The 25,967-nt window shown below is 36.0% G+C and overlaps 4 protein-coding genes across 4 annotated transcripts; 1 reads left to right on the top strand and 3 right to left on the bottom strand.

Moving 5' to 3' along the window:
• Positions 1 to 2,733: 2,733 nt before the first annotated feature.
• On the bottom strand, positions 2,734 to 5,827 carry LOC139125105 (uncharacterized). Its single transcript, XM_070691216.1, has 5 exons — positions 5,694 to 5,827; positions 4,917 to 4,992; positions 4,049 to 4,527; positions 3,287 to 3,628; positions 2,734 to 3,029 (listed from the first exon to the last, which is right to left on the bottom strand). The coding sequence occupies exons 3-5, from the start codon at positions 4,368 to 4,370 to the stop codon at positions 2,734 to 2,736; spliced, it is 960 nt and encodes a 319-aa protein (XP_070547317.1). The 5' UTR covers positions 4,371 to 4,527; positions 4,917 to 4,992; positions 5,694 to 5,827.
• A 1,954-nt stretch (positions 5,828 to 7,781) lies between these two features.
• Positions 7,782 to 14,317, top strand: LOC139124443 (uncharacterized). The gene is made up of 5 exons (XM_070690580.1): positions 7,782 to 7,945; positions 9,057 to 9,850; positions 10,270 to 10,423; positions 11,689 to 11,827; positions 14,144 to 14,317. The coding sequence occupies exons 1-5, from the start codon at positions 7,811 to 7,813 to the stop codon at positions 14,281 to 14,283; spliced, it is 1,362 nt and encodes a 453-aa protein (XP_070546681.1). The 5' UTR covers positions 7,782 to 7,810; the 3' UTR covers positions 14,284 to 14,317.
• A 1,630-nt stretch (positions 14,318 to 15,947) lies between these two features.
• Positions 15,948 to 19,415, bottom strand: LOC139124967 (uncharacterized). The gene is made up of 5 exons (XM_070691088.1): positions 19,282 to 19,415; positions 18,893 to 18,968; positions 18,194 to 18,673; positions 17,355 to 17,696; positions 15,948 to 16,949 (listed from the first exon to the last, which is right to left on the bottom strand). Exons 2-5 carry the CDS (start codon positions 18,966 to 18,968, stop codon positions 16,591 to 16,593), a joined length of 1,257 nt encoding a protein of 418 aa, XP_070547189.1. The 5' UTR covers positions 19,282 to 19,415; the 3' UTR covers positions 15,948 to 16,590.
• Positions 19,416 to 22,433: 3,018 nt separating this feature from the next.
• On the bottom strand, positions 22,434 to 24,638 carry LOC139124518 (uncharacterized). The gene is made up of 3 exons (XM_070690659.1): positions 24,166 to 24,638; positions 23,417 to 23,758; positions 22,434 to 23,168 (listed from the first exon to the last, which is right to left on the bottom strand). The coding sequence occupies exons 1-3, from the start codon at positions 24,608 to 24,610 to the stop codon at positions 22,822 to 22,824; spliced, it is 1,134 nt and encodes a 377-aa protein (XP_070546760.1). The 5' UTR covers positions 24,611 to 24,638; the 3' UTR covers positions 22,434 to 22,821.
• Between the last annotated feature and the right edge of the window lie 1,329 nt (positions 24,639 to 25,967).

The following is a 25,967-nucleotide window of genomic DNA, read 5'->3' as shown; positions in this document are numbered from 1 at the left end:
CATCGAAAGTTCAACATGCCCTGTGACAACACATAACGATTGATGGGTCAAGTAAAATTCAATGCTAAATAGTAGTAGGTTTTATGATTTTGCAAGGTAATGGGCAATTACCTAGCCAGCTTCAATACATTATGTGGCATTTAAAATAACATCAAAGGGTACGGGGCGTGGAGAGAGTGCGAGAAAATAACATGTCAACGTTTTAGTGGATTGAATGGATGGCTAAAATATTAATTTTCTCTGTGCTTTATGAAACTTGCTTACCTAACAATTTTTCGTTATTGTCCTATATGCCAAGAGATTCAATAACCTTTGCATTACACTTGACAGACCGCTGCGATATAATTTTGTTAACAGTGAATTATTCCTAACAATACAGGTTTGTCAGTAACCAGTGTACTTTTGTGTTACACATAAAATAGCAATCTTGTGGACCACTAAGTAGGGATACTGCTATAATCTACAATCAACAATTATATGACATATGAATAATTCGGTCTGTGTATCAAATTGCCTATTTGATGGTGTTACAGTTATACTACTATTGTATGCCCGGAGTAGCTAGCAATATGGATGCTCGACGAAACGTTTTTCCTTTCGAAAGAAATGGCAATTAGTAAATGTGTTATTGGTACAGTACAGTAAACCTATCCATTTTGGTGATACTTACGCTTGGGCTTCATTCATTCCATCAAGATGTCATATTTTACGCATCATTTCTGATTTATTTTAAATTCAGGTTTTTGGAAAACAATTTCACATAATTGTATTAGATGAACCACGGCTTTTTAGAGTGTAAGTAAAGCAACCAGGTACTTTGAGTTTTAATTGATTATGATATATAGGCCCTGCCAGAGCAGTCCAATTCTCCCATAGTAAAATTATAATCACAAAACAACCTTTATCAGAGAAGGAATACTTTTAATTTTCACAATATCAAGATATGATGAGTTATGGCAATAAAAATTCAATGAAACTAGCAATATCGTCTACAAACGTTGTATCATGAAGTATAGCCGCTTATATACTTAACATGAGTACGGTAAACTCAGCTGAGCATCGTTTTGTAAGTAGCCGTCACTCTAAGCAGTTAAAGAACTTCAACATTTATAAGTCTTGCTTTATAGCATAGGTCAAACGGTAAACATAATAGTTTTGGTGCCCTACTGTGATTATTACTTGAAACAATTGAGATTGGAATATCTTGCACGAAATAAAATAACATTGGCAATATATGAGACGTCCCATAGTAATCGACAGCTCAAGAATAGTTGCAACAATTTTAAATAGCAACAAGAAGTATAATTGTTTTCAAAAGGGTATCGGGGTCTATTCCCATGATAATGAAATAATACATTCATAAATCACCTATCTATGTCAGGGTTTATCTGTGCATTAGTTTATTATTTTTGTTGCAGATTGGCGTACACTTTTCACCGTCTACATAAAAATAATTAACAATGGCAAGGGCAAATGTTTATAAGTTTCAATGAGACAACGTCAGGAAACGAAATTCAACGATATTCAAACGAAGTTTGTTTGTTAAATATATTCTCTGAATAGTATATTTATATACAGATGTATTTGCTGGAAATGGTGACGATAGATCACACAGAAATTACTTCTTGTTATATTAGGCCAGTGTTTTAATATATGTTATGTCAATATTGTAATGCCAGACATGTCATTTGATCATATTGATATCTATGTGCAGTCAAACTACCCAATGAGAATCTTCGATACATGGGGAGTATTTTCCTTATGTATGTCGCATAGATTACACATTTATTATATAAAAATACGATAATGGACGAAAAAGCTACATATTTCAAGACTGTATATAATTAACATTTTTAATTTAGTATTATAAATATTACATATCATCGTCTGGGAAACAGCCCTTGCTTCATTTTTCTCCGTCTATAAGTATTAGAACTCAATGAAAGAAATTTATTTATTTTATATATTAAAGTTAATTTCAGACAATGTGTCCATAGCAGCATTACACAAACAAAACGAAAATTATACTGAAATTATTCAAAAATTTGGAAAAAAGAAACGGAGATAATGAGTAAATTTCTGCTAGCGAGAGAAAGAGTAAACTTGTGTACAACTGCTTCCTCCAGAAACGGATAATGTCATTTTGGGAATGCCGCTCTGATTTACATGTAACAGAAATCAATGCGTTTGGAGATCTATCAATTCTGCATTTGCAGTTGTAAATACTATTTTGGATAACTTCCCTGTGGCATATAATAGACACAAACATATTTGAAGCACTGCTACTAGCAGATACACTTATAATCGTCTTCCAAACATTGTTATACATAACATTTAGTTTGTTCAAAACTTTTGATTTATAGTTAAACCATAAATGGCAGCAAAATATTTTACAGTAAGCAGAAAACAAGCCTTTCTTGACATCAATAGGACGGTGTTTACATTGTCTCAATAGTATAATATAGCCATAAAACTTAGCAACATAGAATACAATTATAACATTCACAATATCACAACTTAACCACTATAAAGAAAGAAATTGTGACAAATATTCGCTGATTACTGCTACAAAATTTCACCAGGTCCTGTGTTCAGATGAAAATGAGACAGCGACACAACGCGACACATACATATGTACAAAGACAAGCATTAAGTGGATTTCGAAAAATAAACTTAAAAGTACATTAAATTGTCCACGCCGTCGAAGCTTTCGATTTTCAGTATCCTTTTTGTTTACACCTCTCTCTGCAATGTCTTTTTCCGGCAGTTGCTCAATGTCAACCTTGCGTTTCTTCCTATAGAGGTAATGTAGAATTTACACAAAAGGCAAACACAGACTGGGCCAACAGCTAAAATAGCGAAGACGATCACCGCAAGAATAACCCACCATTCGACGAAAGAAGACCTGGTAGGGAGATCCTGATTAGTTTGGCAGACGATGACTCCAACACCACCATCGGCCACATCACTGAATGGTAGACACAGAAAGTTGTTGCTTTTGTCATCTTCAAACGTTGCATTAATAGTGGCTGCAACAAAAAGAATAAATTAGGTCATATTAGCTGATATAAGGAACGGGTCTACTTTCATTTCACTTGTGATGTACTGATTTTTGAAAAGTTGCCATAAAAAGCATAGACATATTATGTTTTAATGTTTTTTTATCGCGCCTAAATAGCAAATTACGCAAAGCACACGTACAGAGTGTCTTAACTAACTGAACGAAATTTTTTGTAAATTTTGGATTGACTTTTTTCTTTAAGATGTAGTTGATTAAAGACATTACCCTTCTCGAAGACGATGCAAAGATACTTGAAATCACTACAGTTTTGCCCAGGTACAGTTACTTCTATCACGATGTTACTATATTTGGTATCACTCCATGGACAAATAGAATCAGACAAATTTGTAGCGTTGAGGTTGACGTTACCCAAGATGATTTTCAAATCAGCGTCTGCACTGTCGTGACTGGCGATATAGGCGCTAAATCCAATATTCTCAACTCCACCAGGTACCACAGTGCCGCCAGCATTATGAAGGCCAATGTCGATAGTGACTGCAGTCGGTGTGTCATAAATATATTTCAGTGACTCCGCAGTTGTTATATCAACCGCAACAGGTACAACGTCTACAGGTATAAAAAATGTTTGTTACCATCATATAGAATTCATGACAATCATATATCTTTCAACTAGACACTCTGCATGATGTCAAACCTTATATGAAATTTTTCTACGGTTCACTGTCTTATCATACTGCTCGTTTTTAGTCATACGGAAACTCAATATATTGACTTTCAAGCTGAATATATAGTACGCTTTCCATCTATCTGTACGTATGTAGCAATCTAGCTATCTCTGTATCTCCCTGTCTCTCTGTCAATTAGTCTCTCTCTGTATCTGTGTGCCTCAGTGTCAACCTTCTTGGTTAATGATCCATAATTGAATCTTTCTTTAAACAGACCCTTTATACATCTATGTAGAATACATAAGAAGACGTACTAAATCTTGACAGATATTCTCTTGTCAAGAATCCGAGAAAGACTTACCTGACGTAAAATTTGTTGGTCCAACTGATTCACTGAATAAACCACTCACAAATGGCAGGCAGAAGAAGTCATTGTCACTTTTGTAATCTGTGTAATTACCAACGTGTTCTATGACAACACAAAGGTGGCTGTGTGTTTTGCATTTCTCAGCTGGGTAGTTGATCACAGCAGTCGGCCAATCAGGGACTTGGTAGGCTTGGCCACCACCAGCGATAATGCCATTGGAGCGACGCAGAACTACGTCATCGTTTAGTGAGAAAGATTGAACTTGAACCGGATCCCTCATCTTGTCCCCTTCAAGTGCAACGATGTACATACCCATGCCATAATGGAATCGACCATCGCTGAGAGTGGAGAGATCATCTGGCCATTGTTCCTGACTGTAATCGACATGACTTCGATTGACACATTGGTTCCAGTTTCAAATGTCACCATGGAAGGCATCGGGTTGAAGATAGTGTATATTTCTAGAGACAAGTCTGTTATTAAAATACAGAAGTGTTTGAGTAGAGTCCGAGGAATGAGTAAAACTATGCTAAAACGATATAAAATAAATAACCCCGGAAAAGCTACAAAATTATTCAAGCGGATCATTTCATAAGACAAACCAGAGATTCCAATCTGTCTTTTCTTATCCTTCATTCTGTTTGTTAGGCATACTGTCATCGATTCTGATATCCCCTTTCCCCTTTTTGATTTTTTTCAAGATTTTCTGTTATACGAACTATTCTTCAAGAAATAAGAAAAAAGCTACCTATCCTTCACGAATTAAGAAAAACTCTACTGGAATAAACCAAACAGTAACAGAATATGTTATACTGCAGGCGGCAAAATACGAGGTAACAGCGCCATTAGTCATCACACGTACCTGCATTAATTGACACGCATGCAGTGGTGAAATAGCTAAACAATAGTATTTGACGGATTAAGTCTGAAGGACACATCTGTTGAAAGAAGTGTGGGTTATCGGTTATTGGGAGTTCAATGGCTTAGAATAGTAAAAGAGTCGACTTACAATGAAATGAGCACCCAGGACTTAGTAATATAAATATATCAGTAGAAAGTCGATATCAAAGTGAAAACAGTATGCAATTCTATTTTTACTATCCCAGACAATGCACACTTGTATATCGTATAATACGTGAAATCTTGTAGACGTCTAAGACGCGTTTCGACCGACGGAAACCTCATGGTATCAGTTTTGATTGGAGTTGTAAAAAACATGACAGTTTACAGTTATTTACACAACATGAAAGATGTGGCCAGTTTCTCTAATTGCCTCGAATTTGAAACAGGAATTAAGAAAGGTTATAAGAGAAATTTTCACGCGGTTTTTTTCTAATCTGTACTTTTGTACGAATAGCTGTGACAACATGGCATTTGATGTCGGTTTTTTAGAGTTGGGGGAGGTGTTAAAGGGCACGTTTGCTTTTAAGGTTCTGAGTATCTGAGCAGAGCAATTATTGTATCTGAGCAGCGCAATTATAGCAGCCGGTCACATGTGGGTCAGATATCAAATCAAGAGAAAGATCTTATCCGGACTTAGGACGGTCTGTTTGCATCAAATCCCATATCTTACTAAGGATCGCGAACACTGTACACCGGGTTTGACCGATTTGAAAATGACGTGGTCGTAAAGCCTTACCTTTAAAATAGGGTGATCAGGGATACTGGAATTAGAGATCGGTCGAATCCTATATTTCTTCGTCAGTAAGGGAGAAGTTTTTTAAGAACACGTTGTAGGATCACTGAGTTTCTGACAGCAGCTTTCTCTCATCGGTATATAAAGAACCTGTTCCTCGTAAAATACCTTGTTTAAATCGATAATCTATATTAGCTGAGGTTAAGGTCAGTGACGTGGTTAATTTTTTGTATACATCATCATCAAGACTGCCCTTGCCATTCAAAAGGTCAAGTTAGTGTTACGCAGATACATTTATCGTCAATGTTACCGATGTCACGTGCCGGTATATATTGTTACGTGTTTAATTGCATGAGGACGATTGATCGAGGCGTCACATCCATACGCAGTATATTTTTCTAAACCCCCCCCCCCGGCATTTCATCAGATATATTCACCAATAAAAGAACAAATAATGCATTTTTAAAGTTTAAGACATGCTATAGGGAAGACGTCACTAAAATGCAATTAATAGATAATACAATACTGAAAAGGGCGACCACTCATTTATCTGACTGAAACATAATAAGAATTAAATTGAACTTGTATTGGATGTAATGATGTGTTATAGCATATGATTCATGTGGAACCAGTCCTGCATATTATACGCATAAGTCAAAAGATTTCTTCCTCCTTTATTTCCAAACAGAATGTGCCGTGGAACAGTATTCAAGTAGTCTTCGAATGTTATCTCCATTAAAAAGTGCCTCATAAAGTTAGATAAAACAAATACAGTTTTATTGATGTTAAAAAGTCTTAATTTAGGCCCATTAAACCAGACTTCATCAAAAGCTGAAGTATGTAGGGACGTTACGAGATCAATAATTTATGCAATGGTAATTGTTTAGCTTTTGTTTGGACGTCATTACAGACAAATTCACTGACGCCCAACCAGTTTTAGTAGCCTTTCTGAAGTGGAGTAGACTTGCTGAACTCACTCGAATGCATTGTTTACAATAAAAAAAATGGGGAATAGAGACTGGGGTTACACAAAGGCCATAAAGTGCACGGTAATTACTCATATTATATCGACGTCATTTATGGTCTTTATACTAGATCTCAAGTACTTTTCGATAAAGTTGTTAGAAAGAAACGAGTCCTTGATCCTTTTATGTCCATAAGTTTAATAAAACTGATTATTGTTCCACTTATTCTTTTGAACCGGAAACACAATTAATATGCCAGATGTTCCATGACAAATTTCCAGAAAGGTATTGTTTCCATATTTCAGGTTTACAGTAAAATGCTACAGGAAAGCGGAAGACCTGTATTTCAGTAGTAAAGTTTGAGATGTAACACCAGAACACATATAGGTCAAAAAATATTGTGTCGTCGTCAATTGTCTATTGTATGGTGTATTTCGTCAAGGTACAGCCCACTAGGACAACAAGCGTTGGGTTGTCTAGAACGAGTTCGCTCATACAATCAACGGCAAAAGCGAGTTTCAAGAAATTCAACGATACATTCAACATAATTTCACCTTGTGCAGTGGAAATTTGTTTAAAACTTGCACAACATTTTTATTACACCATTTAATACATTTAATACATTTAGATATTATTTGTGTATAATATGGTCGCAATAAACGACAGACATTCCCATCGAATAAAACACTGAATGCAATGACCTGATAAGTATGGGTGTTCTATACCAGAAGCTTTACAAGCTACGAATAAGCTCACGCTTGAGCGCGTATTCCTTGGTTACTTATCAAAAAAAACCCTGAATGACATAATATCTCCAAGAGCACATTTCTGTAAAGGAACATGATCAAAAACCTGAAATGACCATTATCGAATAACATTGTTTCCTTCCTCCTGATAAGTGATCAGTTTCTTGATATGTATAAACGTCACACATTAATTTGTAAACTCCATGCGTAACAATCTACAGTCTGTCGCATCAGGACAATAACACTTTAATTAAATCATCAACGAGGGTAAACCTATAATATCAAAGGAGGTATCTGTTCTCGCAGCTCTGCTATATTTTTTTCTAGATGTATTAGCCTAAATTATTCTACAAGGCTAGCTCAAACTTTACTACGGAGCACATTTCCAATTTCTAGAAACGACGGAAACATGTGGTTGAGGGGTTACCGACGAGTTGTTCTGTGCTGCCTTTATTTGATGCCAATCATAGTGGCTATGTTTTACATCAGGCGCTGGTACGTATTGACACGAAATAATCCGTATTTCGCACTGTCAAAAACACAGGTATGTAAAATTGTATATTTCTACATTCAATTACATGCGAACGTAACAGCATCGTAGCAGATCGCGCTCAAAATACCGAGTGGCAATGAAGACAGTTGATTTTATTGGTAATATGTTTTGAAACTTAAGACCGAACATACCCATTTAGTACTGGGGATGTTTGTAGGCGATGTTTAACCAGCAAAATGATTTATTGAGTCAAGCCGATGTACTCAAATAGAACTTAAAATTAAATCATTTTTGGGAATGTTTCGGCATAAGACATAAGATAGATTTGTTGATTCGACCGTATGGTGCAATGATAAATGGTTGACAAATGAAATAAATAAAATACATTGTCTGGTGTTGGAAATCGGTAAACATTGACTACTGCTCATCATGTTTTTATTGTAAAACCCGGAACACGATGGAATACACAAGAAGGAAGATCGGTCGAACAACTCTCATATAACGGTAGTGACATGCAGTAAACATGCATTTATCAAATCAGTAGGCAAGATGCCTTGTGACAAAAAATAAACTAATAACGAGACATGTAAACTCCACATAAGCAAACACGAGTATGTTCCTGACTTAGAAAATGATATTGAAAATAAATGAATCATTAAGGTAGAACGAGTCCCATACAGATATTCGAACTCTCAAATGTCTACAATTTTTTGTGATCTACCTCTTTTTGCGAATATTTCAGAGCTTGAAATTTTTCAACCGTCTTAGTTTTTCGACAGTCCAAAATATTATTCCTCCCCGTGGAGAAACACAGGGATTGCGGCCAATAAAAATTTCAAATTTCGCAAAATGTTAGGCAATCTGTTGCTCTAGTTCGAAAACTTGCACGATGACCTCTGATTGTTCTTGTTGATTTGGTAAGAGAATGGTCTGGAGAAAATGTGTTAATCTTTTACTTACGGGCTGCATACTACCTTAAACAGTGAAAAATAAACTAAAAGAAACCAAAGCAATATGGAAAATGGTTAAAATGTACAGACTGCATGGCCCTAAACTGTATCAGTACTTGGATTTTCTCAGTGTAAGTTATCTATAACGACAGCTTAAGTCAATATTGAATGCTTCCTTTGTTTATTTCAATCCATGGCCCTGTGGAAATTAGAAAAATTCCATTATCAGCGAACATGGAATGGAAATTGACGACTATAGTATGCCTTCTGGGAAAAGCGTTACTACTAATTTACCAGAACATGCTACGGTGGCTGAAGTGAGCAAAGTTATCGGCGCCACATTTCACACGAAACTACATTCTGCCTCTAAAACCAACATCACTCAATATATTTTACCTATCAAGACAAAAATGGGAGGAGGGTCTAACAGCCAGTACGAAAAGTTCAAGAATGGTGTCATCTTCTCGCTGCTGACAAATCGAACTTTAGTCTTACTTCCATTTTTCCTTCATGGCGGTCACGTGCGAGGAATTACCATTGAACATTTAAGATCATTTAATGACACGTTTGATGTTGATATGTTGGAAAGATTGTTGCCCTTGACTACACTTGAGCAATACCAAGAGTTCTGCGATTCAGAGAATACAAAAGTCATAGGATGGAATATCTCAACGCAAGGTTACAAGAAAACTAGACTTGCACGTTATGAACGAGTCATCGATATTGACCTTCCCAATGAGGAAGCGATCGTGAACTTGGAACCTGGCTGCACGCTAGATGACCTCTTTGAGACACTTAAAGATGAAAAATGTATTGCTTTTGCCACGGACACCTTGCTGAGAGTGCAACTAACAACAGATAAAAGAAAGGATATGAACAGGGCAGTGGCTAAACATCTGTTACGAACACCGAAAATAAGACGTGCAGCTGACTCATTAGTTGATGGGATTTGTGAGGGAGACCGTTTTTTAACCTACCACTGGAGAAATAAGACAACCGAGCAACCGTAAGTTTTAATTAAAAAAGGCAATGGATTCGACAAGGATTATGGCGATTTCCATTGAAAATCAATTTAAATGATTGAAATCGTTATTGGTTACACAGGTATATTGTCAATGCGTGAGTTACGATGGTTAAAAATGACAGACAAGTTCAGTATAAATCAACGAAAGACAAAGTCATACATTACTCACATGCATAAATAATGGATCGCAAGGATACTGGCTATTCCTAGAACACAATATTGACAAACCTACAAGTACATCACCTTATGGCCATAATGTCTCTTAAGGATATGCTTTTCGCTGTTGGTTTGTTTATATGTGGTTGGTAGTTTGCTTGTTGGTTTGGTTTTCCCATGTTACCAAATTTATTTGTTACTCTCGTGACTCATCTTACGATGAACACAAATCTATCAAATTACAGATGTTATTTTGGGCATGAAAAATACAAAGGTCACTGCGAAGCAATCAGGAAAGAAGTTCTTAAACTGGCAGATTTTGCTGTGGATGCCGTGCTTAATTTGATGAAGAAAGAAAATATTGAGTGTCTTTATATTGCGTGTCCACTCTGGTCTCTGGTGGGTGCGATTTTAGTCCTTATTGTTAAACTTGTTAAATGATTGTTCATTATGAAAGCATAACGACTAGTTATGTACTTCTTCGTTTTTGTGTTTAGAAACATTGACCTCGAGCAAGTTACTTGTTCAAATGCAGTGTCGACATTTGAGCTGACATATACGCAAAACTGCAGGGACATGAATAGCGACACATTTTCAACAAACTGTAAGAAAAAGACAAATAATCATCTCAATGTATGCGTTTCACTATCCAGTGTGAATATTTCCCTCCTTTTAAGTCTTTCCTTTTCCTAACCGAATCTTGTTTTCTTCTGACGACGCTAACTGACATGGAATTAAGTTTCATTGGTACATATCTACCTTCTAAGTGATGGTAAAAAGCTAGTAGGGCTTTCTTACCGTGTTCTATTATTATCAAAAGTCAGTTGGGTACACTATCCAGTAGTCTGTGCATCCCGGCGGATAACAGGCTTGGTACTTCCTGTCAGGTCAATTGCGGACACTTACAGTTGTTTGCGTTAAACCGTTGGCAATACAGGAACAAGACGTTGTCTAAATAGAGGCGTCGCAAACACTGTCAGTAGCAATTATCGTTCAGTTGTAGCATCTGTCAATCACAAAGAAATCAACTATTTAAAGTTGAAACATGGTCTAGGAGGTCAGACAGTCAAAATGACGTCACCAGATGCGCACAAAAAATCCTAGCAAATGATGCGTTTCGGAAACTTAGCGGGATGCCTGTGGATGTGTGGTGGTGATGGTGTTGTTGTTGTTTTGAATTCGTGTTGCCTCTTTCGAGACAATGTTTCAACACATGCATGGTTACCTGATATTTCCACCGAGACAATTTACGTCTAGTAGTGTTGTGAACTTCTCAATTTAGACAGTATGTACAGTTTGTGTATTGCCAATGATTCAAAGCACACAACTATAAGGTAGCAAAGAACATTGTAAAAGCATTATGTATATGTTTCTAACTTCGAAGTGGGAAAAAGAAACTCACATTTTTGTTTTATTTGCCTTAAGAAATGGAAGTTTTAGTAATTGTATTATTTACCAAATGATATAAGTTCTCTTCGTGAAATAATTTTTTCGTAATATTACTCCTCGTGAATTTCACAAAACCGTTTTCTTTGCCATTCCGTTTTTGATTTGGCAGTCTTGCTATGCATATGTAAAAATATTTTAATATACTCAGGGGACTAGTAAAAGATGAGAACATAGGGCGTATTACTTTTGGCTATTTTCTTTCTGTGTATTTTCAGGAAATAGTAGACATCTTCTCTAGGAGACTGCCAAGAAATCGAATTTACATCTCAGAGGATTTAAAAGTCCCTCCGAAGTATCAATATCTCTTTAAAGATTATTACACGCTTTCTCTTCTTGAACAGGAAATCGCTTACAGTAAGTTTAACTATATATTATAGTGCCAGCGTATCATATATGAATGGAAAGATCAAAGCTTAAGTTGCATAGCGGTCTAATTTCTTGCCATTTCAGGTGCCATCGATAAACCATTACCAGCGACGGTATACCACTTGATTTTGACCCGGTCACAACACATATGTGCACGAGCGAAAGCGAGTGCATATACTGAGGGATCTGGTCAAAATTAAGTGGTATACCCCTCGCCGAGGTTATTTATTGCTTTCATATCATAATATTCTACTGAAATTCTGGTGTCAAATACGACAAATGGAAATTTTCTCAAGCTGAGAGCTAGTACTATAAGGCCACTATAGTATGGAAATTTCTACGTCTCGACCAATCAGGTCGCAGTATTTGCGTCACCAATATCCGGTTATGAAATAATGTCAGTTAGGAGCTAGTCAATTTCGGCTTGGGGGCGGTGGATTCATGGGGTCACCCTGTTTGTGACTTTGCTGATGGGTGGTCATCATGTTTTTGTAATATTCAGTAGAGGTCAGTGTTTTTGAATTTCAACACCGGCCCATACTTGCCTAAAATATATCATATCAGCCACAAATTCCGTCTCCAGTTCCTTTTTTCGGAGCGGTCTTCAGGCGCGTAACTTTAATATCAGACATATATATATATATTTCACATAATATTAAGATATAAAGCTATCAGAAGAGTAAATTTTGAGAAACAAATTTTTGACCAGAAATGCAAAAAAAATCCCCAAATATACAAAAATGTAGATTTTATCATAATTTGAAAATATCATATCTTGATCATCGCTATCAACATGTATACCCAATATCAAAGCTATCAGACAAGCAGCTTTGACCTAAAATGGCAAAAATTGCCGTAAAAAACATATTTTCGTATTTTCGCACTATTTGAATAAATCTCAATCAGGTAAAACCTGAAGATCTGTGTCCCAAATATCTGAGGTATTCGACCAATAGTTTTGAAGAAGAAGATCTTTAAAAATTTTTGAACGAAAACAGCAAAAAATGCCCCGAAATACAAGTATGGAAATTTTTACCACAATTTGAAAAAACGTAACTAAGGTCACCCAAATTTGACTGTATATCAAGTTGGAAAGCAATCAGACAAGCGGTTTCAAAGAAGATTTTTGACCGAAAACAGCAACAAAATGTCCCCAAAATACAATTTGCAAATTTCACCACCATTTTAACAAACATAATTTAGGTCAGCCCAAGTGACCTGCACATCAAATTTCACAGCAATCGGACACGTGGTTTCAGAGAACAATTAGTGTGACCAAAAACGGCAAAAATTGCCCCAAAATACAAATATGCAAATTTCACTACGGTTTGAATAAACCTAACTGAGGTCATCCTAGGTGAACTGCATATTAAATTTCAAAACGATCGGATATGCGTTTTCAGAAAAGAAGGCCATTGTTGACGGACTATGGGCGGACGCACGACGAACATTCAGCCTATTTGATAAGCTCGCATCACTGACTACGGAACTAAAATAGCTTTCATGACTTCTCAGGAGATATAATTGGATAACTGGCAACATCCTTATTACCAATTTAAGTTTCTGATTTACTTCTGTTCTCTCGTTGACATTGATGATGACATCCATTTATGTACAATAGTTCTTGACATCTTGACAGCTCATTCGAAATACTGTATTCAAACTTTAAATTTGCAACTTTGAAATCCTATCTTACAGGAGATTCATGTCAACAGTTTCACAAAAACACAAAATGACTGAATGTTTACAATATACCAAAAATTGTATATTAAGTTTATATTTCACCTTTGTTAACCTTCTTCGCAGGGGGCACCCTCTTTTGACAGTTGGAAGGGGGATCAACCTGTTTTCTAAAGGGGGGGGGGCCTCAGCCACTTTTTCACGTACGCAAAAATAATCGATGGCCACCATCCCCCCCAGGCCGAAGAAACCGACCAGTCAACTAGTGCATTGTTTTAAGGTTCTTTAGTCATCCTTAGCTATTTGGAGTTAAACGGCAATTAAACACATACTTTGTAAAGGAAATGGGCGGAGCTTTTGGTTTTCCAAAATCTTTAATGATGTAGTGTACATGCAATGCATGGATATTCAATGTTAAGCAGGCATGAAATTGTTCATACAATGGCACCGTTTTTTTGTGGTTCAATTAGTGTAAACAAACACGGATAAAATACCACCGTGACCGGACAAAAACTGTCCCAACATTCATTCATTGGCCGAATATACATACGTCACTGGTCATTTGTACAAGACGTTCATCTCAACTGGCCATTTCTTTTCAACCACACGTATTTCCTCTTTCAGGAGCCGCAATATTTATAGCGGCGGGATGGTCGAACTGGTCAGACTTTGTGTCTGAAGGACGAGCGGCGACAGGGAGACCAACGTTCAACATAAGGGAATTAGCCATGATTCCCGAAAATGTGGACGTGAAGATGGTTTAGTGTCTATTTTAAATTATGCTTGGTTTCTTTTGAAGGATATAGATATTGCAACGTTTAATTAGGAAAATAACATTCCAATTGCTTCAAATCAAACAAACCATTAAATAATGCATGTGACATTTTCCTGATGTATCGTGGCCAAAAATAATACTAGGTACAGTGTTTGATGATTACACAAAATAGCTCTCATGACGTTGCTCCAATGATAAAAAATAGACCAATACCTTTTGTCGATGGTTTGTTCAGCGAATCAGTGGGACCAACAAACTGTCCGTCTGGTAAGTATGCTTTAGCTACTTTGGCGTATCAGTGAACACATATTATTCTGGGCAGACAAACAGTGACAAGCCAAAATATACCTATTCGACAGATAAGATGAGCACATAGCTGTGTATTCAATTATCAAAGAGATGAAAGATAGATAGAATTGCGGGTATAAAGGTGTAGTGTCTAACCACTACCTCACATTTGCTGATTTCTATGAAGTAAACATCCTTGAGGCAACATACAGACTTGACAATCACATTCGTAAGATTAAGTATCCATGACGTCATATGTTAAAGTCTTTACTCTTAGGCAATAAAGTAACTGATCGTAGTTTAATCATCAAGCTAGCACCAGCATCCGTCCCCATGTTCCTACATACACCACATGCACAGACATTACAAAAGGAACTTCGATTCGTGGGGAGTATAGATTGCGTAAATTCAATGGAAAAGCGTTGGCAGGATCATAGTCAGTCTGTGGCAGCATGTAGGATAGCTCCGGAAAATGTCAATCTTGATCCGAACTGAGGACTATTTTGGACACAATTCTGTACTTATTTCCAAAATGAATATCTACTGAAGTATGAAAAAGATTTGGCTCGTTAGATATAATAAATCGATCAAATGCTTAGCCTAGGTTCAATGTAAACAGGGCGCGGCTTCAATCTGCTTTTGATCATTATGAGCCACGTTAGTTTATGTAGATCTAAAAACGCTAGCCGGGTAAAAATATCACTTAGTTAAGTCAATAAATGTTCATAGCAATACGTTACTTGCTAAATGAATGACTACCTGTAAAGTAACTTTATCATTCATGGGAGACAACGCAGCTGCGAGAAATCGTAAAAACACAACACTAACGGCTGTTATAGGGCGAATAATTAAATGTCGCCCATGCTGGCTGTAGCTTTGACAGGCAAAACAGCTGTCAACTATGCATATCCTTTCCCAAATCGAAATCGTTGAGAAAGGATCAAAATTGAATATATCTTGAATTCAGTACAAAAGTTTTGATTCATAAGTAAGATATTGTAGTAAATTTAAAAGAAATATTTCTAAATAATATCGAACGAAATGGATATCTAATCTTCACCAGGTTTAGTACTATTTATGAGGACTAGTACAATGTGCAATGACTGCAGGGTATGCCACAGCATGAGCCAAGCTGCAACCAGATTTTTTCGATATGGAGTTGGTATTACATTGCTACTTATCTGCTGTGGAGATATTTCATAAGAAGTGAGACACGAAGAAAGCATTGATTAAGGCATGCACCGCTGTGGAATATCTGTGTTAATTCATTTTATCTGACCTTTCGCAAAATTAGTGTTTCACTTGGAATCTACTAGCAATTGTCGGCACAAAGCTTCAAATGTATTATGTGTAATAGGAGCGATTTAGTTGCAATTTAACTGTTTGTGTATTAAGTTTGATTTTGCTTACGTGTTATGCAAACCAAAAAAGAAACGATTCATTATAAAAATGTCATCTGGAAACACGGAAATGTCTATAATTTAATATTTAATATACCCCTCCAGCTGTCACACTATCTTGAATAATTCAAAACCATGTACCCTTACCACCGTTCGTCTATACAAGCTGTCACCTCATAGAATTCCAATATGAGAAACAAAACATTTTGATTTCAGTTGAAAGTATAATGTATAAAATATGGTAATATAGTTTTATTGGAATGAAAAGTATTTCTTTTCATCACTTATCAGATAATTTCAAAATATAGAATATCATCTAATTGTATATAAATATTTATCAATACATATTGCACAAGCATGTTATCTTTGAACTTCCCCTTTATCATAATTTATATTTTAAGGAACAATTACGAACTGACAGAGTAAAAAAATAAACTTATATCTAATACATATATACATATACTGACACATAATAGATGCTATTTGAAATTTCTAATTTCTGTGTTTACACATCGGCAGAGTAGAAGTATGCTATCTCATGTTTATGTGCACAAATACATCACGTAAGAATATTAAACTTAATACGAAATATGACTTCTTGATTGGACTCATGTGTATTGAATTTTACATTCTGTCAAAGTGTTTGGATGTGAACTTTGTATCTTGTTGACATCATCTACGACTACAATGTTTTTAGCTGGCTGTTTCTCAACATCAACCTTGTTTTTCTTCCTGAACAAGTTGATATAAATTATGCAGAAAAGACAAACAAATATTGAACAAGCAGCTACCATGGTGCAAAATATGACAACCAGGATAGCCCACCACTCGACAAAAGAATAGTGAGCTGGTAGTTCCTGATCAGTTGGGCAGAGGACAACACCAGCACCACCGTCGCTAACTTCACCAAATGGAAGGCAGATGAGATTGTTCGTGTCGTCGTCTTGGAACGTGGCATTTTCAGATGCTGCAACAAATGGAACGTCGAATACATTTAAAAGATAAAAGTTAAGTTTCGACGTACATAGGATAAATAATACGTTAACTGCTATATTTGTGAACTTTTGTTGATGTTAGCTCTTTTCAAAATGTTCGTAAAATACACATTACCTGTCAAAATTTATTAGTAGTTATCCTTTTGTTAACGAAACACTTAGAATAACAAAATAAACGACATTCTGTAAAACGCGTTGTTGTTTTTTCATTAATTTGTTTTTGATTTTGCTTATATGATGCCACTATTGCTTTACATCTAATTGACAGTGTACACATTACTGTCTGAAACAAAATGAATTCAGTGAATGTTTTGGCAATAATCTATTTCTCTATTTGCTTATTTACCTTAGCTATTCTATCCTGATAAGACACTTACCTTTCTTGAAGACAATGCAAAGATACTTGAAGTTAGTGCAGTTTTGCCCTGGAACAGTAACTTTAACGATGACATCACTGTATACAGTATCACTCCATGGACCAACATCATCATAGATATTAGTAGTGTTTACGTTGACGTCATCACAGTCGATTTTTAAGTCAGCATCTGCACTGTCGTTACTGGCAACAAAAGCGCTAAACCCAATGTTCTCAATTCCACCTGGTACTATAGTGCCGCCAGCATTATGAAGCTGAATATCGATGGTGACTGTTGTCGGTGTGTCATAAACAAACATTGGCGTTTCTGCACTAATAACGTTAAGTGCAAGTGGTACAATATCTATGGGGTAAAAAGATTAAATGATTTTATCGACCAAGCAAGGGGAGGACTCATAGAAAAGGTTTTGAATGTTCCTGTAGGAGAACGCCCTTTTTGTGTTACTGTATTCTACCAATTACTTACTTACTTACTTACTTACTTACTTACTTACTTACTTACTTACTTACTTACTTAATTACTTAATTAATTAATTAATTAATTAATTAATTAATTAATTAATTAATTCATTCATGCATTCATTCATTCATTCATTCATTCACTCATTAATTTACTCATTAATTAATCCTTTCATCTATCTATCTATCTATCTATCTATCTATCTATCTATCTATCTATCTATCTATCTATCTATCTATCTGTCATCTCTTTGATAATTAAATGCAAAATTATATCTGTTCATCTTATCTGCCTAATAGGTATATTTTGGCTTGTCACTGTTTGTCTGCTCAGAATAATATGGGTTCACTTATACGCCAAAGTAGCCAAAACATACTTACCAGAAGGACAGTTTGTTGGTCCCACTGATTCGCTGAATAAGCCATTGACAAAAGGTAGGCAGAAGAAGTCGTTGTCGCTATTGTTGTCTGTGTGATTTCCAACGTGTTCTAAAACAACACAAAGGTGACTGTGTGTTTTGCATTTCTCGGCTGGGTAGTTGATCACAGCAGTTGGCCAATCGGGTACCTGGTAGGCTTGGTCAGCACCAGAAGCAATGGCATTGGATCGTCGCAAAACGACTTCATCGTTCAGAGAGAAAGATTGAACTTGAACTGGATCCCGCATCTCGCCTCCTTTCAAAGCCATAATGTACATACCAATATCATAATGTATTTGGCCATCATGTAGCGAGGGAATATCATCAGGGCCATTGTTTCTGATAGTAATTGACATGACGTTGATTGACACATTGGTTCCAGTTTCAAATGTCACCATAAAGGGCATCGGATTGAATATAGTGTAAATTTCTAGTGACAAGTCTATAACGTAAAACAACAAAAACATAAATTTTTACAAGGAGCCATACAGAATAAAAGTATATTGTACAGTAAAACATCAGGAAATTCAGGGTCCGGGTTTCACAAAATGTTGTTTGATAAGTAGAAAGTCATCATTTATACCAGCTTGACAAATACATTTTTGACGTTAAGCATTAAGTTTCACCTTAAAGTACATCAAGCCATTGATAGCATACTTACCAACATAAGAGGATATGCATGTTGTCACACATACGCTCAACAATATCATTTGGCGAATTAGTCCCGGGCAACTCATCTGGGAGAGACAAAATGATGAAATCTTTTTTTGTGAAGAGTATATGTCTACGAAGGGAGATCTTTGCCAGTGAATGTTTTATTGTTTGCGTTTCAAATCAGTTTTCTTATGGACACAATATTATTTGCTCAACTACGTATCAGTAAAAGTACTTTTTGCATAATTATGTATCGACTGACATTGTTCGGACTGTTAGTTGCGCCATAGTGGGAGAACATCTGTGATATCAAGTACAGTCTCTCGTCATATGAAAAAAGATGTAAAATAAATGTGTTTGATGATTGACTGAAATGTTAGATTGTGCAAGTCTTACCTTCAGAAATAGCAAAATTATCCAGGTAAGAAATTGCTAGTCGGATTGGGATGTACAAGATGCCTCAAATGCTGTCGGGGTCGTCGTTTTCAGGCAGAGAAGGTCCTTTTTGAATGTGTGGTGGCTGTAGGATGTATCCGTATTTTGACAGCAGTACGTTCGTCACAGGTTATATGTAGATATTCTTCCTCGTAAAAGATTTAGTCCGGAAGCCATCAACCTTTATGTCACTGTAGTGAGGCAAGTGATTGGTCAACATTGTGATAATTCGTAATCATCGATAATCTGACCTTGCTATTGACAGGTCCCAACGTAAGCACGTCCACGGTCACGACTGCAATGTCAAGCGAAGGTTGTACTACATTTAATGGCTTGTATTCATTTTCCCATTGAGAAGAATTATTGATTTCACATCAACAAAATATGCGCTGTTAATTTCTCAATATTGCAATGCTTGGTATAACGAATTTGTGAGGGTAAAATTCTGTTATTCCTAAAGAAAAAATATTTTCTAATATACGTAGGTGGCATTCGTTGAAGATGTGTAGAGATGAATGTAAACCGCCTGTCCACAATTGTCTCTTTAGGTTGGAGGTTGTGATACGTTCAGGATAAAATCAAATGCTTCACACAAACTGGATTGGAGAAAAATATTTGTAACTTGGCAAGGGGTCTGGTGTTTTTCACACGAAAACATCATTCACATTGTGTCGCTAGAGCATGTATATGAATATGACAAGTTTGCATGAAATTTTGGTACGCGTACAATGCATTACGTTTACAAAGAACATCTCTCCGAAATATCTTTTGACGTGTCACAGAAAGCTGCGGCAAAACGTTTAACTCTACTTCAATTTTCACTTTACGATCTTCGTAAAGCCACGAAACGTTATCTTAACGATGACATAACATAAGCCACGTCAACCGAATATCTCTCAGAGTTCATCGAAAGTTCAACATGGCTTATGACAATACATAATGGTCGATGGGTCAAGTAAAAGTCAATGCTCAATAGTAGCGTAGGTTTTATTATTTTGCAAGGTAATGGGCAATTACCTAGCTAGCTTCACTACATTATCTGGCATTTAAAATAACTCCAAAGGGTACGGGGCGTGGAGAGAGTGGCGAGAAAATAATATGTCAACGTTTTAGTGGATTGAATGGATGGCTAAAAATGTTTATTTTCCCTATGCTTTATGAAACTTGCTTGCCTAGAAATTTTTCGTTATTGTCCTACATGTCAAGAGATTCTATAATCTTTGCATTACACTTGTGATACAGCTGCGATATAATTTTGTTAATAGTGAAATGTTCCTGACAATACAGGTTTGTCAGTAAACAGTGTACTTTTGTGTTACACATAAAATAGCAATCTCGTGGACCACTTAGTAGGGCTACTGCTATAATCTACAGTCAACAATTACATGACATATGAATGATTCGGTCTGTTTATCAAATTGCCAATTTGATAGTGATGCAGTTATACTACAATTGTATGGCAAGAGTAGTTGGCAATATGGATGCTCAACGAAATATTTTTCCTTTCGAAAGAAATTGCAATTAGTATGCGTGTTATTGGTACAGTACAGTACACTTATCCTTTATGGTGATACTTACACTTGGCTTCATTCATTCCATCAAGATGTCATATTTTACGCATCATTTCTGATTTATTTTAAAATTCGGGTTTTTTTGAAAACAATTTCATGTAATTGTATTAGATGAACTACGGCTTTTTAGACTGTAAGTAAAGCAAACAGGTACTTTGAATTTTAATTAATTATAATATATAGGTCCTGCTACAGCAGTCCATTCTCCCATAGTAAAATTATAATCACAACAAATCTTTATAACTGAAGGAATACTTTAAATTTTCACAATATCAAGATATGATTAGCAATGGCAATAAAAATTCAATGAATCTAGTAATATCGTCTATAAAAGTTATATCTTGAAGTAAAGCCGCTTATATACTTAATATGAGTACGGTGTACTCAGCTGAGCACCGTTTTGTAGGTTCCCGTCACTCTAAGCAGTTAAAGAACTTCCACATTTATAACCCTGGCTTTATAGCATAGGTCGAACGGTAAAAATAATGGTTTTGGTGCCCTTGTGAGATTATTACTAGAAACTGTTGAGATTGGAATATCTTGCATGAAATAAAAGAACATTGGTAATATATGAGACTTCCCATAGTAATCGACAGCTCAAGAATAGTTGCAACAATTTTAAATGGCAACAAGAAGTATAATTGTATTCAAAAGTGTATATGGGTCTAATCCCAGAATGATGAAATAATACACTCATAAATCACATATCTATGTCAGGGTATTTCTGTGAATTAGTTTACGTACTATTTTTGTTGCAGATTGGCGTACACTTTTCACAGTCTACATAAAAATAATTCACAATGGCAATGGCAAATGTTTATAAGTTGCAATGAGACAAAGTCAGGAAACGAAATTCAACGATATTCAAACGAAATTTGTTTGTTAAATATATTCTCTGAATAGTATATTCATAGGCAGATGTATTTGCTGGAAATGATGACTATAGATCACACAGAAGTTACTTCTTGTTGTTAGGCCAGTGTTTTAATATATTTAATGTCAATATTGTAATGCCAGGCATGTCATTTGATCATATTGATATCTATGTGCAGTCAAACTGCCCAATGAGAATTGTCGATACATGGAGAGTATTTTCCTTATGTAGGTCGCATAGAATACACTTTTATTATAAAAAATACGATTTTAACGGACGAAAAACCAACATATTTCAAGACTGTATGTGATTATCATTTTTAATTTAGTATTATAAATATTACATGTCATCGTAAAACAGCCCTTGCTTAATTTTTCTCCGTTTATAAATATTAGAACTCAATGAAAGAAATTTATTCATTTTGTATATTAAAGTTAATTTTAGACAATGTGTCCATAGCAGCATTACACAAACAAAAAGAAAGTTATACTGAAATGATCCAAAAATACGGAAAAAAGAAACAGAGATCATGAGTAAATTATCACTTGCGAGAATCCAGAAATGGATAATGTCATTTTGGCAATGCCAATCTAATTTACATATAACAGAAATCAACGCGTTTGAATATCTGTCAATTCTGCATTTACAGTTGTAAATACTATGTCGGATAACTTTCCCAAGAGACATAACAGATACAGAGATATTAGAAGCACTGCTACCAGCAGAAACACCTATAACCTATAAGCCTACTCCTCTTGACATCAAGAGGATGGTGTTTACATTTTCTAAATAGTACAACATAACATAAGACAGAGCAACATAGCATAAAATAACATCAATGACAGAACTTAGCCACTAGACAGAAAGACATTATGACAAATATTCGCTGCTCAATGCTACAAAATTTCACCAGGTACTGTTTTAAACGGGTCTTTAGATGAAACGAGACTGCGACAGAAAACAATATACTCACACGCGAGACATACATACGTACATCTAGACAAGCATTGGTTGATTTACAATTAAGTGGATTTCGAAAAATAAACTTAAAGTACATTAGATTGTCCAAGCTGTCGAAGCTTTCGATTTTTCAGTATCCTTTGTGTTTACACCTCTCTCTTCAATGTCTTTTTCCGGCTGTTGCTCGATGTCAACCTTGTGTTTCTTCCTGTAGAGGTTAATGTAGAATTTACAAATAAGGCAAATACAAACTGGACCGACAGCTACGAAAGCGAAGATTGTCATCGCAAGAATAACCCACCACTCGACGAAAGAAGACCTGGTAGGGAGTTCCTGATTATTTTGGCAGACGATAACTCCAACACCACCATCGGTAACATCACTGAATGGCAGACAAAGAAAATTGTTGCTTTTGTCATCTTCAAACGTTGCATTTATAGTGGCTGCAACAAAAGAATAAAATAGGTCAGATCAAATGACATTAGAAACGAGTCAACTTTCATTTCACTTATGATGAACTGATTTTTAAAAAGTTGCCAAAAAAGCATAGACATATTTGATCTTTTTTTTGTTTTATGTTTGTTTAATCACGCCTAAAATTTTCAAGCAAACTACGCAAACTAAACTGAAGTATTTTGTAAATTTTGGATTGACTTTTTTCTTTAAGATGTATTTAATTGAAGACATTTACCCTTCTCGAAGACGATGCAAAGATGCTTGAAATCACTACAGTTTTGCCCAGGTACAGTTACTTCTATCACGATGTTACTATATTTGGTATCACTCCAAGGACCGATAGAATCAGACAAATTTGTAGTGTTGAGGTTGACGTCACCCAAGTCTGTTTTCATATTTGCATCTGCACGGTCGTGACTGGCGATAAAGGCACTAAATCCAATATTCTCAACTCCACCAGGTACCACAGTGCCGCCGGAATTATGAAGGCGAATGTCGATAGTGACTGCAGTCGGTGTGTCATAAACATATTTCAGTGACTTCGCAGCTGTTATATCAACCGCAACAGGTACAACGTCTACAGGTATAAAAAAAATGTTTCTTACCATCATAGAGAATTAATTACAATCATATATCTTTCAACGAGACACTCTGCATGATATCAAGCTTTATCAAAGTTTTCTACGGTGCACTGTCCTATCACACTGTTCATTTTTAGTCATACAGAAACTAAATATATATTTACTTTCAAGCTGAACATAAAGTACGCTGTCCATCTATCTGTAAATCTGTACAATCTAGCTATCTCTGTATCTCCCTGTCTCTTTGTCAGTCTCTGTCTGCCTCTGTGTCAACCTTCTTGGTTAATGATCTATAATTGAGTCTTTCTTCAAACAGACCCTTTATACATTTATGTAGAATACATAAGAAGACGTACTAAATCTTGACAGATATTCTCTTGTCAAGAATCCGAGAAAGACTTACCTGACGGACAATTTGTTGGTCCAACTGATTCACTGAAAAAAACACTCACAAATGGCAGGCAGAAGAAGTCATTTTCACTATTGTAGTCTGTGTAATTACCAAGGTGTTCTATAGCAACACAAAGGTTGCTGTGTGTTTTGCATTTCTCAGCCGGGTAGTTGATCACAGCAGTTGGCCAATCAGGGACTTGGTAGGCTTGGCCACCACCAGCGATAATCCCATTTGAGCGACGCAGAACTACGTCATCGTTTAGTGAGAAGGATTTAACTTGAACCGGATCCCTCATCTTGTCCCCTTCAAGTGCAACGATGTACATACCCATGCTATAATGGAATCGACCATCGCTGAGAGTGGAGAGATCATCCGGGCCATTGTTCCTGACTGTAATTGACATGACTTCGATTGACACATTGGTTCCAGTTTCAAATGTCACCATGGAAGGCATCGGGTTGAAGATAGTGTATATTTCTAGTGACAAGTCTGTTATTAAAAACACAGAAAAAAGTATTTGAGTAGAGTCCAAGGAATGAGTAAAACTATGGTAACACGATACAAAATAAATAACCCCGGAAAGCTACAAAATTATGCAAGCGGATCATTTCATAAGACAAACCAGAAATCCCAATCTGTCTTTTCTTATCCTTCATTCTGTTTGTTAGGCGTACTGTCATCGCTTCTGATATCCCCTTTCCCTTTTTTGATTTTTTTCAACATTTTCTGTTATACGAACTATTCTTCAAGAAATAAGAAAAAAGAACTATTCTTCAAGAAATAAGAAAAAAGCTACCTATCCTTCACGAATTAAGAAAAACTCTACTGGAATAAACCAAACAGTAACAGAATATTTTACACTGCAAGCGGCAAAATACGAGGTAACAGCAATTAGTCATCACACTTACCTGCATTAATTGACATGCATGCAGTGGTGTAATAGCTAAACAACAGTATTTGACGGATTAAGTATGAACGACACATCTGTTGAAAGAAGTGTAGGTTATCGGTTATTAGGAGTTCAATGGCTTAGAACAGTAAAAGAATCGACTTACAATGAAATGAGCACCCAGGACTTAGTAAAAAAACATATCAGTAGAAAGTCTATATCACAGTGAAAAAGAGTATGCAATTCTTATGTTAACTATCCCAGACAATGCACACTTGTATATCGTATAATACGTGAAATCTTGTAGACGTCTACGACGCGTTTCGACCAACGGAACCTCATGGTATCGGTTTTGATTGGAGTTGTAAAAACATGACAGTTTACAGTTATTTACGCATCATGGAAGATGTGACCAGTTTCTCAAATTGACACGAATTTAAAACAGGAATTAAGAAGGGTCGGAGAATCTTTCTCGTAGTTTTATTCTAATCTGTACTTGTGTATGAATAGCTGTGACAACATCGGCACTTGATGGCGGGTTTTATTAGAGTTTGGGAAGGTGTTACAGGGCACATTTGCTTCGAAAATTCAGAGTATCTGAGCAGAGCAATTATTGTATCTGAGCAGCGCAATTATAGCAGTAGGTCACATGTGGGTCAGATATCCAATCAAGAGAAAGATCTTATTCGGACTTAGGACGGTCTGTTTGCATCAAATCCCATATCTTACTAAGGATCGCGAACACTGTACACCGGGTTTGACCGATTTGAAAATGACGTGGTCGTAAAGCCTTACCTTTACAATAGGGCAATCAGGTAGACTTATATTAGAGGTCGGTCGAATCCTATATTTCTTCGTCAGTAAGGTAGAAGTCTTTTTAAGAACACGTTGTGGGATCGCTGAGTTTCTGACAGCAGCGTCC

This window comes from Ptychodera flava (assembly GCF_041260155.1).
Source record: "Ptychodera flava strain L36383 chromosome 23 unlocalized genomic scaffold, AS_Pfla_20210202 Scaffold_24__1_contigs__length_23054250_pilon, whole genome shotgun sequence".
NCBI lineage: Eukaryota > Metazoa > Hemichordata > Enteropneusta > Ptychoderidae > Ptychodera > Ptychodera flava.
Note: the sequence above shows the minus strand (reverse complement) of the source record. Positions and strands in the feature narration are given on the sequence as shown.